At 40.7% G+C, this 18,506-nt stretch overlaps 4 protein-coding genes across 12 annotated transcripts; 2 read left to right on the top strand and 2 right to left on the bottom strand.

Annotated features, from left to right (window-relative positions):
* Positions 1-279: 279 nt before the first annotated feature.
* On the top strand, positions 280-3,785 carry ACR6 (ACT domain repeat 6). The gene is made up of 7 exons (XM_008232868.2): positions 280-527; positions 1,136-1,181; positions 1,351-1,465; positions 1,606-1,673; positions 2,065-2,673; positions 2,944-3,048; positions 3,126-3,785. The coding sequence occupies exons 1-7, from the start codon at positions 481-483 to the stop codon at positions 3,465-3,467; spliced, it is 1,332 nt and encodes a 443-aa protein (XP_008231090.1). The 5' UTR covers positions 280-480; the 3' UTR covers positions 3,468-3,785.
* A 299-nt stretch (positions 3,786-4,084) lies between these two features.
* LOC103330311 (Tetratricopeptide repeat (TPR)-like superfamily protein) lies at positions 4,085-7,810 on the top strand. 2 transcript variants are annotated; one of them, XM_008232866.3, is made up of 3 exons: positions 4,085-5,354; positions 5,469-5,888; positions 6,046-7,810. In XM_008232866.3, exons 1-3 carry the CDS (start codon positions 4,232-4,234, stop codon positions 6,309-6,311), a joined length of 1,809 nt encoding a protein of 602 aa, XP_008231088.2. In that variant the 5' UTR covers positions 4,085-4,231; the 3' UTR covers positions 6,312-7,810. The 2 variants fall into 2 exon arrangements, with proteins under 2 accessions (XP_008231088.2, XP_008231087.2); XM_008232865.3 differs by having other exon boundaries at positions 4,086-5,888.
* Positions 6,551-9,430, bottom strand: LOC103330310 (cation/H(+) antiporter 15-like). Of its 2 annotated transcripts, none has more exons than XM_016793932.2 (3): positions 9,111-9,430; positions 7,879-8,886; positions 6,551-7,762 (listed from the first exon to the last, which is right to left on the bottom strand). In XM_016793932.2, exons 1-3 carry the CDS (start codon positions 9,363-9,365, stop codon positions 6,551-6,553), a joined length of 2,475 nt encoding a protein of 824 aa, XP_016649418.2. In that variant the 5' UTR covers positions 9,366-9,430. The 2 variants fall into 2 exon arrangements, with proteins under 2 accessions (XP_016649418.2, XP_016649419.2); XM_016793933.2 differs by having other exon boundaries at positions 7,879-8,815; positions 9,111-9,230.
* Positions 9,431-9,896: 466 nt separating this feature from the next.
* Positions 9,897-17,896, bottom strand: LOC103330307 (uncharacterized). 7 transcript variants are annotated; one of them, XM_008232861.2, is made up of 12 exons: positions 17,536-17,894; positions 16,486-16,551; positions 16,255-16,349; positions 14,769-15,617; positions 14,530-14,626; positions 14,290-14,448; positions 14,074-14,189; positions 13,440-13,953; positions 11,849-13,354; positions 11,033-11,755; positions 10,878-10,953; positions 9,897-10,565 (listed from the first exon to the last, which is right to left on the bottom strand). In XM_008232861.2, the coding sequence occupies exons 1-12, from the start codon at positions 17,615-17,617 to the stop codon at positions 10,136-10,138; spliced, it is 4,713 nt and encodes a 1,570-aa protein (XP_008231083.2). In that variant the 5' UTR covers positions 17,618-17,894; the 3' UTR covers positions 9,897-10,135. The 7 variants fall into 7 exon arrangements, with proteins under 7 accessions (XP_008231083.2, XP_008231081.2, XP_088905693.1 ...); XM_008232859.2 differs by having other exon boundaries at positions 11,033-13,354; positions 17,536-17,896; XM_089049567.1 differs by having other exon boundaries at positions 13,440-14,189; positions 16,489-16,551.
* Positions 17,897-18,506: the final 610 nt, after the last annotated feature.

Here is an 18,506-nt window from a genome sequence, read left to right as displayed (position 1 = left end):
CTCACTCCCCCCCAGAAAGTCACGTGGCATTGGAAACCCCGCTAATCGTACGGACGCTCCTCCGCATCGCATTAGTTCAAAAAGCCCAGACCTCGCGAGCCCCTTGAGAGCCCACAAGCCAATTGACCGCGGGCTGCAATAACCGTCCTCCTACCCAATCACAACAAAACACGTCACGAAATACAGCTTACGAAGGTTTTTTTTCTTGTTAAACGACTTTTCAGACCCCGCGGCCCCTTTAATTTCTTTTACTTACTGCCACCGTTCCTTTCATTCTTCCTTCTCAAGTTTTTGACACACGCAAACACTCTCTCTCTCTCTCTGGTATTTCCTTGAATGTTGGAGGAGGCATCATTTTATAGAATCTTTCTTAAAATTATGTACTGTGAAGTATAAGATTGTCGGTTATTCTTAAAACCCCTTCTGTCTTGAGTTATTGGGTTGCTTGGATATTTCCGATTGATTTGGAACACAAAAATAATGGAGGATGAGTATTCTAAGTTCGTCAGGAGGATGAACCCGCCCAGGTATTTTTCCAACCTTGTGGGATTTTTATTTCTCTGGTAAAGTTTTGTGCTTTTGGGTTCCTGTCTTCATTTTTTGAGATGTCGGTTGGGAGTTCGTTGTATCATTGTATTGTACTGTGGTCTGTGATTTGTTCTGTTTTGGCTTCATTTTCTAAGCTTCTTGAATTATAATTTTGAACCGGGAGCGTTTCCTCTCGAGTCTGGTTTTCCACACTTGTTATGTTTTCTGAAGTTTAATTTTACACCGTTTGGTTGATGAGAAAGCAGAGGAAAAGAAAGGAACATGAGTCTGAAGTTTTAGTTTTACACCGTTTAGATGTCCTTTTCCTTTTCATCTGGTTAAATTTTCATGATAATTATAGTAAATAAGTTGTACCCACAAACTTCTTGAGCTCTCCTGAGTTTTATTTTACTTTTTCCCTTTTCTTTATTTTCCAAATATGCTAACCAGGCCAAGGGTTCCATTTTGGATTATGTATGGCATATAAGAGTTTATTTGGAACCTCCTCTTCAGGAAACTTCTTGGTTTGGGCCATTTGATTGTCCTCTTCTTTCAAGTGTGTATGAGAAGCAAGAGGCTTAATCTGATTTGCCTCTTGTTCTTGCAGAGTTGTGATTGACAACGATACTTGCGAGGATGCCACTGTTATCCAGGTGAGGCTTTGCACCTTCTGATTTTTTTTTCTCTGTTTACTTATCATATGTATTTGTTGAAATCAGTTATGTAATACGAGAGTATATCTCGATTTTTAAAATTCGGTTGAAGAAGCATTGGATATCTTTTTCTTTTGCCGTCAGTTTAATATTTTCAAGTTTTATTTAGGTTGACAGTGTCAACAAACATGGAATCCTCCTAGATGTTGTCCAAGTGCTCGCAGAAGTAAACCTTATAATAACAAAAGCTTACATCTCATCTGATGGGGTGTGGTTCATGGATGGTAAGGGTTTTTTTTTCAACTTCCCAAGTCAGGAGTTAAAGAAGAAAAATATGAGCTTCCCTATTTCTCTCTTTGTCCCCACCCTTTTATCCTTTTATCTTCTTCCTTGCTAAGAATTTTTCTAAATTTTCTGTTTTCAGTGTTTAACGTGATTGATCAGAATGGGAAAAAAATCAGAGACCAGGACATTATCAATTATATTCAAATGGTATGTACTTGACCCCTTTGCTCTTCCTCTGGCTGTTAAGAAGTCAGAGGAAATTATCAGAAATGAAATCTTGTCTTTTGTATTCTTTCCTGAAGATGAAAATCATAATTCAATTTAACCAAACAGTTATGCTATGCTCAGTTTAGGGATTGTTTGTCTCTTAGTTCTTAAACAATTTGAAGTAAGATGAATGGGATTTCCTTTGACAGCACCCAAATTCCTTAGGTTTGGTATAGATCGGATAGCCTGTCACACCATTCATATTTGGCATCCTATTTTTGCTCATGTTCACCTTTCTGTGTCACCTATAAACTTGGTCTTTGCGTGGACCACAATATATTGACTTATGGGAAAAGCTTGTAATTTTTCATTTGACTTTTTAATTTTGCAGAGACTTGAAAGCAATGCCGGCTTTGTACCCTCTATGAGAGATTCTGTTGGTGTGATGCCCTCAGAAGAGCACACCTCAATTGAGCTCAGTGGTACCGACAGACCTGGTTTATTGTCTGAAGTGTGTGCAGTTCTTGCAGACCTTCACTGTAATGTGGTAAATGCTGAGATATGGACACACAATGCTAGAGCTGCTGCTGTAGTTCATGTCACTGATGATTCCACTGGTTGCGCAATTAAAGATCCAAACCGTCTCGCTACAATTAAGGAGTTACTTTGCAATGTTCTCAGAGGAAACAGTGAGTTGAAGGCCGCTAAAATGACACTTGCAACCCCTGGAGTTACAAACAGAGATAGAAGGTTGCATCAGCTTATGTTTGCCGACAGGGATTATGAAAAGGTTGAAAGAGCAGAACTACAGAGAATTGAGGATAAGGGCTCAAGACCCCATGTAACTGCGTTGGATTGCAGTCAGAAGGATTACACTGTCGTTACCATGAGATCAAAAGATCGACCAAAATTGTTATTTGACATCATCTGCACTTTAACGGACATGCAGTACGTGGTTTTTCACGGAATGGTCAATACAGGGAGGATGGAAGCTTATCAGGTAAAGATAAATTCTTTCTGAAGTTGCTCTGAGTTTGAGGGAATAATCATTGGTCAGTACTTATATTTCCTAATGAAATGGTTCTGGTTTGCCAAGCCAGCATTGCGCAGCTGGATTTGACAAACTGATGACCACTTTAAACCTTATGCTGACCTCACTCTATCGGGTGAAATGCTCTTCCAATTTCTTGCACCTGGGGTTGGGGATATGTTTGTTCAAAACTATCTTCTCATTTACATCTAACACGAGCCGTATATTTCTTTTTTGTAGGAATTTTATATTCGACATGTTGACGGGCTTCCTATAAGCTCAGAAGCTGAGCGAGAACGTGTTGTACAGTGTCTTGAAGCAGCCATTGAAAGGCGGGCATCTGAGGTGCAGTGAACTTTTAACTGATGAGAACTCTTGTATTCAATTATAATGATACTAATACATCTTGCTTTGCCATGCAGGGGCTGGAACTACAGCTGTGCACAGACGACCGGGTTGGACTTCTCTCGGATATCACCCGGATATTCAGGGAGAACAGCTTGTGTGTCAAACGAGCAGAAATTTCAACTAAAGGTGGCAAAGCTATAGACACTTTCTATGTCACAGATGTGACAGGAAACACAGTTGACCCGAAGATTATTGATTCAGTTCGCAGGCAGATTGGGCAGACCATACTGCAGGTGAAACTTAACTCAAGCCCCCCACCAAAGGCCCCTCAAGGGACAACAATGGGATATCTCTTTGGGAACTTATTTAAAGCTCGAAGTTTCCAGAATTTTAAATTGATTAGATCCTACTCATAGTTTCTCTTTATCTTCTTGGAAGTAAAATCTGTAAAAAGAGGTAGCAGATGTTTCAAGACAGAAGTACACATAAACTAAAAAAACGTTGTAAATAGGCACCTGGAAACCAAAAAAACGTTGTAAATAGGCAATGCTCCGAGGGTTACACGTTATATGCCATATAATACTCTATACTGTAAAGCTACTGGTTGGGTTTGTATATCCTACCTCCTGTAAACAAATAATGTATAGTGTGATGTGCAGAGGTTGTACAGAAAAAAAGGTTGTACAGATATTTTAGCTCAATGAAAAATGATGTACATATTTGGATTGTTTGCAGTTTTAATGGGTTTTCTCTCATTTTCTGCCTAAATTTATGATTTCTGCAGCATTGTTGAGTTAATCTAAGCCGGAGCTGTTTCATTTCAACATTTCTGTCCTTTTTTTTTCAACACTACTTTGGCAATTCTTTCTGTTTTTTTCCCCCCTCTCTTTTCTGCTTGAACTGTTCTGTGCAGTGTTCATTATATCATACACATGTACAATTTTTTTCCAAGTGAATTCTCAACTTAAACAATGCATTTTTTCCAAGTGAATTCAAAAAGGGACAAATACAATACAATGCATCTTAATGACGCAAGACAACCTATCAAAAAAGAAAAAGAAAAAAGACCCAGGTCACAAAATTGAGAGCCTATCCTAACAAAGAAGGAAAATGATCCAGACGGTGCGTTACGAGCCATTCTTCTTGTATTGCTGTATCCGACACCAACTCTCTTCCGTCAATGAAAACTTCATCGGCAACGGAGTTGGCAAGTCGAATAAGCCGAGTTCTAATCTCCGCTTCGAACCACACAAGGCCGACCCGCTCATGGAACCCTTCACTCGAGAACATTCTTCACCAGCTCGGTTGCCGCGACTCACTGAGTCCATCACTCGTGGCCCGAGTTATCGACCCCTTCCTCCTCACCCACCATTCACTCGCTCTCGGCTTCTTCAACTGGGCTTCCCAGCAACCATCCTTCTCTCACACCTCCATCACCTATAAATCCGTCCTCAAGTCTCTCTCTTTCTCCCGCCAATTCAACGCCATTGATGCTCTCCTCAAGCAAGTCAAAGCCCAGAAAATTAGCCTCGATGCTTCTGTTTATCGCTCCGTAATTGCTTCACTTATCATAGGAAGGAAAACCCACAACGCGTTTCTGGTCTTTAGCGAGGTTTCCTCGCTAATTAAAGATATTGGGCACGAGATTTGTAACTCACTTCTGGCTGCTTTAGCTTGTGATGGATATTTTGAGTATGCCCAGAAGGTATTTGATGAAATGACTCTTGAGGCTATCCCTTTAAGCACTCTGGGGTTTGGTGTGTTTATATGGAGGCTCTGTGGACATGCTGAATTGGGTAAAACTTTGAGCATGTTAGATGAGGTTAGGAGAGGTGGTTCAGAAATTAACGGGTCAGTGACCGCGCTTTTGATCATTCACGGGTTTTGTCAGGCTTCGAGAGTGTCAGAGGCTTTCTGGGTATTGGATGAGCTGAGGAGTAGACAGTGCAAACCCGATTTCATGGCATATAGGATTGTCGCCGAAGCATTTCGATCGACTGGGAGTGTAGTTGATGCAGAAAAGGTTTTGAAGAAGAAGAGAAAGTTAGGTGTAGCTCCAAGGACTAACGATTATAGACAGTTTATATTTGATTTGATTTCAGAGAGGCGGATATGTGAAGCAAAAGAATTGGGTGAAGTAATTATTAGAGGGAATTTTCCGATTGACGATGATGTTCTCAACGTGTTAATAGGATCAGTGTCGGCGATTGATCCTACCTCTGCAGTAGTGTTCTTCAGATTTATGATTGAAAAGCAGAGATTCCCAACTCTTTTGACTTTGTGCAATTTGAGCAGAAATCTATGTAAGCATAGCAATACCGATGAGTTGTTGGTAGTTTTTCAAGTTTTGTCTTCTGGCGACTATTTCAAAGATTTGGAGACTTACAATGTCATGGTGTCATTCTTGTGCAAAGCAGGGATGGTGAAAGAAGCATATGGGGTTCTTCAGGAGATGAAGAAAAAAGGGTTAGGCCCAGATGTTTCGACTTATAATTCTCTTATTGAAACATGTTGTAGAGAAGATTTATTGAGGCCTGCCAAAAGGTTATGGGATGAGATGTTTGCAAGTGGGTGCAGAGGAAACTTGAAGACTTACAATATCCTAATTCGGAAGTTTTCGGAAGTGGGTCAGGTTGATGAGGCACAAAGGCTCTTTTACCACATGTTGGGTAAAGGGGTTGCACCTGACGTGATGACATACACATCTCTACTTGAAGGGCTTTGCCAAGAAACGAAGCTTCAAGCTGCTTTCGACGTTTTCCACAAGTCTGTTGAACAGGATTTTATGCTTGCACAAAATGTGCTGGGTACATTTACTCGCTCTTTGTGCAAAGCAGGTATGTTTCTGTACACATGATGATATATGTAATGGATGTTTAAGTTTTCACATCATATACCTTTATGCTACCCCAATAAATTGTCCAGTAGAATGTGCTAAGTTGGTAGTTACAAGTGTTTTGGCCTGTTGCTTATATTTGTTTGTGCTCTATGCAGGTTTTTTTCTTGATGCTTCTAAGTTACTATGCGGCCTCAGTAATGATGTAGCACAGTCAGATTCCCATGTAATTTTGCTGAAGTATTTAGCCGATGCTAAAGAGATTCCAGTTGCTATTGAACACGTTAAATGGGTTCGACAAACCTCACCCTCGATGTTGCAAATTGTATCAGCTGAACTTTTAGCATCCCTGTCTTCTTCTTCAAGACTAGAGCCAACTCGACAGTTGGTTCAAACAATTCAGGAAATATCAGGTCTCAAGTAATAATTCTTGGAAAGATTTTCAGGTCATGTTAGGTTAGTTCAAAGTATAGAAGTTGGCGTCTGGATATTTTAATTTCAACGATCAATTGCAGGTTCACTATCATTTGTTTGCTCTGCAATTCAATCTAATACCACATGCTGTTTGTTAGGGGTTTTCTTTTCTTAATTCATGTGTTTATGTCTAGAGAGAGAGAGAGAGAGAGAGCCTACTTTAAAATATAATTGTGCGTAATGCATATCTCATCTTTTTTGAATTTGCCAATCCTCAACATCATCGATTGTCATGCTTTGCTCCCTAAATTTTTCTCTATGATTCTCATTGTCGTCATTCACCACTTTGGTGTGTTGTTGCACCACCAGAATTCTGCTTTTGCCCATGAAATCTGCTGTGGCTAACACCTCCCCGATTGCTCCCAACTCACTCTGCTCATTCTCATCCATAAACCCTGACAGGACCAGTGACCTTTTATCTTGATTTCTTCCTGCTATTACTAGTTCATAGTTATTTTCCATGGAACGGATCACTGCCATTGTCCCTGAACCATCCATCACCAGCTCTTCTATGTACATGACCCGATAGTTGTCTGCCATGCCTTCCCTGAACTCACTCAACACCTCACAGTCAAGCCTGTTGTCCTCCACATCCTCACTAGTATTTGTTATGCTTCCATCTACAAGAAGCCGAACTAAGGTCAGGTTGATGTTTGGATGGGCAGCCATTCGTGCCCCGAACGCCAGTGCCTCTCGGTCATCAGCTCCGCCCAAGAAGAGAATAGCAACATTATAGCAAGACTCGTTCTGGCATGTCAACGTCATTGCCCCTGAACGGGTGTTGAAACTGCTGTCGAAGAGCCCACCATGGTGAACAAGGATTGCGACAGAGCAAGGTGCTTTCTCAAGTACATTTTTGTTGATCATCCTCTGTTTTCTGGCATGGAATCTCTTGTAGAAAGGAACTATAATGAGGGAAGTCTTTTTATCAAGTGCAATTGTGCACACATCATCGTGCATTGTGGCACAAGGAGATATAGCGGTAAAGGGGTGAACTGTGACAAGACTCTCGTTCCTTTGCTCGTACTTTCTAAAGGCATTGACAACTGGTTCCGAGGGACTGGCCTTTGAGGAGGGCCTTCTTGTGAGCTTGTGGGGGATGAGCAGAGGGTTTGCCCGGCCGACAAGCTCGATGAGATGGAGGAGATAGATGGCAAGAGGGCTTCTTTCGGTGGGGTATAAAGCCTGAAGGAGGTTGATTGTGGGTTCAACATCTTCTTGGTCGTGTATGCCGACGAGTACCGGAAGCTGGGAGTTTGGTCGGGCATGCATCACTGTTCTTCTCTTGTAAACCATGTACCTCTTTGAAGGATCGTAGAGGCGTTTTATAATGGGCGTGATACCCCCTGTTATAAGTATCATGGATGTACACATGACAACAAATGCTTCATTATCTATCGCCTGTAAAAAAGCACAAAGGTTTAAGAAATTAGATGGGTTTTTTTTTCACTTTCTTACGGTTCCGTTCATAATCCGATTATAGGATATTGGAATTGGATTGGCTGCATAGGGCATACCATAGTACTCTTGAGCATTTTAAACAAGCCAAGCTCGAGAAAGCCTTGGGCATTCAGGACAAGGCCAAGCGAGATAGCATCCGTGATTGGCATTTTGGTGCACAAGAGTGAAGTCAGAAAAGCTCCCATAAACTTGCCAAATGCACCAACGAGGGCAGTGGATTGCAAGATGGTATAATTCTTGAGTCGAAGGGCGCAGAGATCCATAACCAAACCATTTTTGGCGTAGAAGATGGGCATAAAGACCCAGGAGATGATGAGGTCGAGCTTCTCCACGAGAGCAGATCCGACTGGTGGCCCTGCTGGTATCGTCAACCCAAGAATGAAAGGTCCAAAGTATGTGTGTAAACCTGTGGCATGACTGAAAAGGCCAGTCACCATGACCCCAAGAAGTAGATGAACCACGTGACTTTCCTTCATTGGCTGTCCCACTGGGCTCGACCTCCGCATCATCCATTTGAGTACGGGCCAAATGACCAAAACGATGACAAGCGCAACCACAGCACCGGTGGCCACTACTGATAGCACGTTGTATGTATCATTTCCGGACGATATCTTGGCCACAATAGAGATTGTCATCACACAGAAGCTGCACAAGCCGCTCACAATGGAAGAAGACATTGCCACCCTCCCAAAGTCAGAGTTGATGATCTTCAGCTCGTGCAGAAAGAAAGCGATGGTTGGGAAGGTCAGCATAGACTCTGCTAGAGCCACAGCCGGAAGTGAATTGGCGAGGTTCGTCTCCAAATTGACGTGGGTTTTCAAGAGAGCAGACCATCCTTGAGTCAATAGACAAGGGATGGCCACTGTCACAAACCCAATGGCAAATGTCTTTCTGTCGACCTTCTTGACGATGGAGGGATCGGTTTGCACTCCGATGAGGAAGAAGTAGAACATGAATCCAAAAGAGGAAATAACATCCAGCAGTATGAAACTTCTGAGAGGAAAAAAACTATCGATAAATGCATCAATCCGGCCTAGAATCGAAGGACCTAGTATTATACCCCCCTGTTAGGTAAATCATAACCAATCAACAAAATTTTATATTTTTTTTGTTTTTATTTTGCTATTTTAAAATACAATAAAGTTTTGCATTATGCTGCATGCATGCAATGTAAACCTAAACCTCTGTTTTTCTTTATTTGTGTTGCAATGAGAGATTGAATTTGGAAATGGAAAGAACTTGATGATGGTGTATAATGAATGATATAGAATAATATGGAGGTACTTACTAAGACTTGCGCGACGATGATAGGTTGGCCGAGAGGCTTGAGAAGGAGATAGGTGAGGAGGATAACACCAGTGGCGAGAGAGAATTGCATGAGAAGAAGAGGGGCTGAATAAAGCAGGGGATTATTATGATAGAAAAAGCCCATGGAATGTATCATGGTCACCGACGTACAAATGGTGGTGAAATTCTTGAGCGGAATTGAATGGGTGGCGGCGTAGGTTGCTATGTCCTCCGGTTCCATAGCAACGGAACCCATGGCTGTAGCTAGGCAGGCCTCTCTGGCCTTACACAGGCTAAGCCTGGGAGGACGTACGTTCCAACGACAACCCTCAACCCAATCTCAGAGGAAGAGAGGGACACCCAAAAAAAAAAAAAAAAAAGCACTGATCAAAGAAAACCAGAGAGAAATAGAAGGAGAAGAGAAACTCAAGTGCAACGTGGTGGGTCTAAATTTGACGTTGACTATGATATGACTGGCAACTTATTACGCCTTACGCGTATACAGCAAGCCAGAGGCTTGAATTATAAAGAGTCATCCAAATATTTTGGGAGGGGAAGGCTTACGTCCAGCCTCGGTGAAATCATGTATATAATGTAACATCATCTTCTTAATTTATTTATTTTTTCATTTCCTTTTTTCCTTTTTATATTGTTGAAATTATCATCCAAGTGAACGCACCATCTGCAAATATCCATTTTCTGGATGATTCGTCTGTCATCTCATAAGAAATTGATAATAAGAAAATAATAATAATAATAATAATAAGAAAAACCAAATTAAGGACAGTTTGTTGTAAACAATTGTTCTTTTCATTGATACACTGGTACAAAAATTGACACTTGTCAGTGACCTCTCTTCCTCATGTACACTAGTCCGGTCAACCACTACGTAGATGCTCTGACTTTGAAACAAGAAGAATGGATAACTTTAAAGGGGAAAAAATCCTAAGATATCTATGTTTCTTAAATTTTCTGTACAACTTCTATACCAAAAAAACCGAAATCTTACAGGATGCAAAGCATGTCTCAATCATCAAGTCGATGGATCTCGCCCATCAGTATCCGGTTGCTGGAAACCTTAAAACCAAGGAGAGCAGGATCAATCTGCCTTCCTTTCTTCCCTTTCTTCTTGCCACTTCGCCCCACTTGGCTACCTCCATCAGACGACTCCAATGCGGATGCTGCTCTGTTGGCTGCATCAGCCTCTACAATGACTGGTTTCTTGAGCATGTCTATGAATGATGTCTCGGACACAGAAGCATCACTGCAAGATGAAGTCCTCCTAAATTGCGCATCATTCTTGCTAGATGTCTGAGTATCAGAGAAAAGGGTTGCGGCCGGATTTCTTTGCTTGACAGGCAGAGATAATGCTGCCTCAGACAAGACATCCTGGGAAGATAAAACCCGGCGTCTATGCAAAGCATTGTCAGACCCTTTGGTTATAGCAGAAGGCAGCCTGTCAATGGAGCATAAAGAATACAATAAGACTGATAATAGTCTGACAGGAAATTCAGAATATGCATTAGGAGATATCCCTAATGTGCACACTGACAACAACATAATGAAAATAACACTATTAAGTGTTTATTAAAGGAAACAAAATCAGTTACATCCACCAGCTAATTGCACATCACTAGAGAATCATGAATAATCAAAATGACGCACATAGGGATACAAGTAAATGCAAAGTGACCATAAACCAAAAAAATCAAACGAAAAATTCTATTACACAAAGAAAGGAAAAAAAGAAAAAGAAAAAGAACACTACCTCCCATTAGAAACCTCTTCTCCAATCTGTTTATCTAATCCTGTCTCTGAGCTGTAGAAGTTCCCACATCCACCACCTGTACCATTTAAAGAGTTTCAAACTCGTTTAAAATGAAAATGAGATTAACTAAAAATTAAGATCATTTGACAAATTACCAGCACTGCTTAGTGAGCTATGCCTGCTATGGGCATTACTACGAAGTTCCCCGCAATCAATTGCAGTTTCTTCTTGGTCTGTCACGTTTACTTCATACCCTGAAACTGACCTGTTCAACATGCCTTTCACCCCTTGTTTCTTCCAATTATTACCCTCCAACTCTGATACACCATCACTCACAGCTGATTTACACATGAAGCTAGTATCCACATGAGAAGTATGAGAAACTTCCCTGGGTCCAGACAAGAACAGCTGATCCTCCATAAATGCTCTGGAATTAGATCTAAACGGAACTCTTTCAGTAGTTGCCAGATTGCTTGACTGTTCATTCATACCTACACCACCCAAATGGTCCTGGAACAAGACACTATAGTTGGAATTCTGTGGTCCTTCTGTGTTCATACCAACTGGTTGATCCCGGAGAAGACTGAATGGAAGATGTACAGACTCTCCCCGACTTCTGGAAGATGATAATTGATGCTGATAATCAACTTCTGACAACTCTGTAGATTGATGACCCAGTTTTTGGTGAAGGTCCATCAAAATTTGTTTTGAGTGTTCCTTATCACCGTTAGCCCATATATTTGACTCAGCAAAAGCCATGGTAGCTTCTGAATCTCGTCGTTTTTGTTCAGCATCAAGATGCAAATGCGGTCGATGTGCTTCAATGCAGCTATTTTCCAGCTGCCCACTGTTCCCACAGGGCAAGCGTTCCAAACCAACTGAATGAGAAGAAAAAAACTCATCAGAAACCAGTTGACTGTTAGAGGGCATCCCAGAAGAAATGGAGTCCTGTTTATCAATAGAGCACTTACGCCGATACTGATCCTGCAAATCTAGACCCTGACCACATGCATTCTGAATATCAAAGTTCATCCCATGTCGCTCCCTTGAGGCATGATTCCAGTTGAGATGGCTTAGTTGCTGTTCATGGGTGGGAAACCTCTGCTGTTGCTGGTAATTTTCTGAAGAACTAAATGCAAGCATCTGAGCCTGGTGATGGCCAGCAGGATCCCTGGCAACATGACTTGCTTCATCTGCAAACCAAGGACCACCTAAACGTCTTTCCCCTTCCATCTGCAGCTGCTCCCTCAATGCTACAGATAACTGCTGTGCCTGCAACTCTTGCTGCTGAAAACGAAGTTGCAGCTCTGAAGGGTGCATATTCCCTTGCTTGGCCTGAGATATGAGGTCAAGAAAATCAGTCTGTCCAGGGCGTCCTATATTTGCTTGGATGATCTGCTCTAGCAATGGATCTTGTATGGAGGAATGGGAAGGGTGCAAGTCATTTGGAAATTGCTTCCTTAAACTTAATTGATCTAAAGGGTTGCCATTTGTGGCATCAATCTTCCATTGCCCATAACCAGAATCAGACATCTGTTGATGCAAAAATTGTTCAAGGAGCAAGTGCTGAGTTTGAGATTGCTGTTGTTGCTGCAGTTTCATCTGGTGATGGTGAAGCTGCTGCTTCAAGTGATGCTGTTGCTGAAGCTCCAACTGACGCAGGCGTTGCTGAAGTTCCAGCTGACGCTGGTGTTGCTGAAACTCCAACTGACGCTGGTGTTGCTGGAGCTCCAACTGACGCTGACGTTGCTGAAGCTCCAACTGATGCTGATGTTGCTGAAGCTCCAATTGGTGATGCTGTTGACGAAGCTCCAACTGACGCTGCTGTTGACGCTGTAGTTCTAAGAGATGTTCTATATCTGCAACAGGATGATGGAACGGCTGGATATTAGGGTTATTGCTGTCAGAAAAACCAAATCCAGGGAATTGGTCTACACCAGTCCCTGCACCATGCGCAGCAGGAAGCAGAGATGGGTGGTTCAGCTGCTGAAGCCGTTCTTTTAGTAACTTCTGTGGCATTATATGCTCAGCAAGGCCAAAGCCACTGATCTCTTTCCCCATGCGAGAAAGATGGTGAGCATCTATAGAACCCAGACTAACATTAGTGTTATTTCTTATATAATTATCAGACTGTGTATCCACAAAGGAAGGTTGATCAATCATGGGACCAAGGGGATTCTGACTAACAATAGTGGCACCTCCCTCAAAGAAAGAATCTCTTAACTGAACCTGATCATCCATGCCTAAAGATGCATGGGATGATTGAGCAGACCTTAAATGGGAACTACCTCTAAGCTCCGACATCAACAGGCCAAAAGGATGCAACTTATCATTCTGCTGACTAGGCAGGTTAGTTTCTGAAACTTCATTTGAAAGGGAAGGAAGGCTAGGAGAATTTGAAATTGAGCCATGAATATCCGCTGAAGACCTCAAAAGGCAATCACTGCTACTTTTAGGCCTTCCAGGAAATACAATTTCTGCATACAACAAAAAAGAGAAGCAATTAAAGTGACAACATAGACATAAATGATAACATAGAAAATGATAAGACACATAACACACCTTCATCTTCTGCAACAAAATTTTGAATGCTTTGATTGTCAAGGTACTGGAGTTCAGACTGATAACTATGATTAGGCATTCTTGATTGAACACTACAACTTGAGGTAGCCTCCAATACAGATGGAGTCCACTGCTGACTATTTAGAATATTAGGCCCCCCGTAGTTAGGTGCAGATATTCTCTCTTCCAAGCTGCCTTTAATGACATCCAACGGCTCTAGCTTAGCATGCAAACTAGAGTTAGAGACATATCCAGATTTAGTTTTCAGATGTGGCATCACGTCACCAAGTTCTTGATAAGGAGATCCATTGGGGGCATCAAACAAGCGGACTGGTAAGTCAATTCCAAAAAACCCTTGCTCAAACCATGCGATTATGTCAATCCCCAAGAAAGGTCCCTGGGTGTTCCCTTGAGGATCAAGATAGCACAAACTTAAATCCTCGGGTGAGAAAATTCTGTCCGACACATGTGCCTCGTTGCTCTTGACATAGTGACGATCACTGCTTGAGGTTTGCTGTAAAGACGGAGAATAAAATAAGGAACTTGGATTATTAGGAAGCTGGCTATCAATTTCAACTGTATCTGATTTAACATGGTCCAACAAAGGATGCTTCTGCAAACCAAAATATCTCACCTCCTGGTATCCAGAATTTCTCAGTTCAGTAACATCATTGCTGGGGCCATCAATCCCTCCATCAGCCAGTGCTTTGACTGTCAGAACTTTCTGCTCACCTTCAGTAGCAACACTTTCTAGAAAAAATGGAGTGTTTTAACATACAACACATGACAACAATACCAATAGTATCAAACGAAGGAATCAGAATATTAGGTTAAAACTGCTTTTCCTTACCCTTTAAAATATGCGCCTGTGAGCCACAAATAGGTGACACCTCAGGACCAGTAACTTGAAAAGAATTGTTTAAAATGACCTCTCCAGTAGATTGGACATTTTGTTCACTGTTAGCTGCAAAGTTTCCTTCCTCTTTACTTAAAGTGACATTACTAGTTCCTGAGTAAATGAAAAAACTTGTATCAGAAAAAAAATGATGAGGATTATTAGGCATGAGTCCAACAGAATGCAACCTAATACCTTTAGAATCATCATTTAATACATTCTTGTCTTTAGGGGAGTTGTATAACACTCCACTGCTAGTAATGCTTCCCATTAATATATCTCTCAAACAAGCCTGAAAGCATCACATCAGTAAATAATGGTGATTATAGAAACATTTCACCACTTGCTTATTTAACTATGATAATTAGATATATATATATATATATGCAAGCATGTGTGGATATTTAAAAAAATTTAGTATATAATCCATATACCTCTTCATCTGCATCAGGTGCAACAAAAGCCAATGGCTCAGTAGAGCCTACTTGGGTTATTGGTGATACATGCTCCATCCCATCAGGCATGGAATCAAAAGTTAAATCAATCTTTTGCTTACGATAAATGTCAAGGAGTTTCCCCCTCGGGTAGCAATACATATTGAGAAAGGGACTAGCTTTTCCTAATACAGGTCTGCCAATCTGCAGAGTTCCGTTAGTGTTTGACCTCCCTCGTCCAGCAGTAAATCCTACTTTTTCCACCTGTCCTCTGGCCATCCCAAATCCCGGTGCAGCACGATATGGGGCTGCCCCACCTGATTGAACCTCCATGCGATGGCGTGGCCTCCACTTATCCCTAGAATCACTATCACGTTCAGAAGCTGCACGATTGCTATTGGAAAGAGACTGCTTGTCAACATGAATATCTTCCTTCTCAACATCTGTTTTTTTCTCTATTTGAGAGTCCTTGTCTTTATCTTCAGGGCCCCACCTTGATGACCATTTGTTATCTCTTCGGGATTCATGCCAGCGGTCAGAAGACAGCACTTTATTCTCAGTAACATCCTTAGTTGAAGTGGCACCTACATGGCGATCTTCTGCTCTACCATCAGTAGTACTAGTATCCCTAGTTGAAGTGACACCTACACGGCGATCCTCTTTCTTGCGATCCCTCCTACCAAGTAAGCCCGTTTCCCTCTCCTCCTCACGCCAGCGGCGGGTAATATCTAAATCAGGTGCATTCCTCCTCCAATCTTTTTTGTCCTGAGATGCATCTAAACGCCAAGTGTCTCTCGAATTGGGATCAGTAGAGTTTCCATGAGGCAAAGAGCCAGGTGCATGCATTTCCTGTCATTTTTATCGGTATTCAAAAATTGGTTAACTTTTAATCACTAGTCAACTATGAAGACAAAATGCACTAAATTCTTCTAATAGCCAAAAAGATAAGATCTAAAATTGGGTCCTAGCATAAATCATAGTTATTATTATTATTTTTTTCCAATTCAACCGATAGATCAGACGCAGGATTTAACACATTAAGCAAACCAAGAAATTGAATTCACAGGCTGGGCAGACATGAAAACGCAGAACGACAGAAGGGTATAGAAAATACAAATTGAGAGGCTTACAACCACACTAATGCACTTAAGGTACTAGAATTTCACAAATTATGGTGTGCAGAAAGATAAAGCTTTTTTAAAAGTGTAGAAGGAGGGAGAGAGAGAGTTAAGATACCAAAGTGTTCTGTGAAAAAAAAAAAAAAAAAATCATTCGAAAAAAAATTGGACAAGTGTAGATGCACTTGTATTAAGCCACACTAACATTAAAGATTTAGTTAAAATCACTTTATTATAAACAACAGTAGAAAAGAACTGAAACACTGGACCACAAAAAACAAATATACTTGTATATATAGCTTATTGAAACAGCAATAAGAGCAAATTTGGAAAAGGAAAAAAGGAAAAAAGAATTGCAATGTACATACTCCTGATGTTCCAGTAACTAGTGTCTTGGAATCAACTGGTTTAGCATATAGCCATTGTGGAGACAAAGGTATGCTGCTCTCCGATGCTACTTGATCTGCAATTAAGATAATAATAAATAAATAAATTTACAGGCACCTGCGGTATTCATGATAAAAACAGTAAAATGATAGCCAATAAGGTGAAAGAAATCGCATGTGTAAAACATTGCAAACTTAGAAAAGGAGCACAACCACCAATTGACTCATCAAGGGACCCTGTTAGCGCCTTCTCCTCACCATTTCCTTCCAAGGCTTCATCTAACATGGCAAACAGAGAGATACATTTACTTAAATTTTTGGAAAGCAGAGTGTCCATAATATGAAAATTCAAGCAGTTCACCCACCGTAGGTGATGGAGCACAAGGGGTGTGATCCCAAAAAAAGAAAAGGACAGAAATTGTAAAAGGCGTAAATGAGTAAATCGTGTATTCTCCTCCCTGTAGTCTGGGACCTCAGGTCCTTTAATACAAAATGATATCAGATAAGGACAAGAATAGGGAGAGTGCCACGTTGCTAACTATCTAACGGATATACCCAGTATTCTGAGGTATTCCTTCTTAGGTGGCTAATTCTAGAGAGTTCTATTGTAAATGGTGAAGTTGGCTGGGTCATGGCCTTATGGGTTTCTCTGGTGGCTGGGCTGTAGCTAGGGCAGAGACTAGTCTCATCAGTAGGTAAACTTAAAATAGGGGGAAATAACAGTATTCGATACACTACTGAAATTTTAATGAAAATTACAAGCAAAAGACAGAAAGACTGTAACACTGTACTACTAATGAAAGACAAAGGACAGTAACACCTTGGCAACAGAATAATCCCAAATTTTGTGTTCAAATAAACAACAAAACACAATGCAATAACAATACCATGAACATCCAAAAGCTCTTAATGCATGAAATATAAATTATGTATATAAATGTAGGCGTACATGTATGTTATCTGAAAATAATATAAAACTACTAAGAAAAAAGAATCAACAACACCAACCCTAATTAATCAGCTAGACGAATAATAGATATAGAAGAATAAAGATATGTATGTTAATATGAGATATGTATAAACACTTGTATAGGTACACTGACGAATTATTGAAACCAGGACCAATTTGTAATAGCTACAAAGATCGAGGAGAAAAAAAAATATATATATATATATATATAATAACAAGAATGAGAATGATAAATAGCGAGAAAGGATGCAATGTGAAGAGATATGGATTGAGAAAAGCCCAAGAACACGAACCGTTGATGGAGAAGTGTGCATCGGCCATGTTCGCGGGGAGGAGATCTTGAGGAAGACTGACTTTTCCGTGGGCCATCGGCATCCAAAACGATTCGAATTACAGAAGATTTCCAGGCAAATGTCGGAGAAGAGAGCGCGCAGCTAATTGTGCTTCGAGATGAGGATAGAGAAAGAGGAAACGAAAATAGCTTCTGCAATCGAACACTTGCAGATGACGTAAATTACACGGAGACAGACAGAGAGAGATTTCTAGGGCTTGAGGAATTGCAGGGCTGGCGAATAAGAGAGAGAGGTCGCAGAGGGTCAGAGAGAGAGGGTGAGGGTTTGGGATGTGTATGATCAGAACAACCGAAGCGAGTGTATTTTTGTGGAGACATCTTGCAAAACTCTATATATGCAATTAAGGCACTGGAATTTGTTTTTTCAGTTTAAAATTTTAAAATATAACGAATTTTTTATTTTGGGGAAAAATAATTGCAAACTTTCTTCTTTTCCCAAATGTGTTTTTTCTTCGAATTTTTTTAATAAAGCATCTCTTCCAACAACAAAAAATGTTAATTAGGCAACATTTTCGCATCTATAAACGAGTTTTAAAAGTACTAAAATGAGAGGGAGAAATGCATAATCTTTAAATTGCATCAAAAGAAAGAAAGAAAAACTAATACACTGAAGGTGTAATAAACCCTAAATAAATAAATAAAACTTTAAAAAAACATGTCCACTCTTCTTTCACCGCTCTCTTAAACATAGTCTATTTAATGATAATGGGTTCGTTTTCTTTGGAAAAAAATAGATAATTGCCCTACCAACTAGCCTAACCCGTTTGTCCCAAAAACACCCTAGCCAACTAGCCAAACCCACATATATGCAGGAAATGGATTAGTTAGCCAAATCCTGACCAACTAGCCAAACCCGCATATATGCAGGTAATGGATAATTAGAGTAAGTTCAATTTAGGTTAATCACAGTTA

Source organism: Prunus mume, linkage group LG4 (genome assembly GCF_029339155.1).
Source record: "Prunus mume cultivar Tortuosa linkage group LG4, ASM2933915v1, whole genome shotgun sequence".
NCBI lineage: Eukaryota > Viridiplantae > Streptophyta > Magnoliopsida > Rosales > Rosaceae > Prunus > Prunus mume.
The sequence above is the reverse complement of the archived record's forward strand: the minus strand, read 5'-3'. Positions and strand labels throughout refer to the sequence as shown.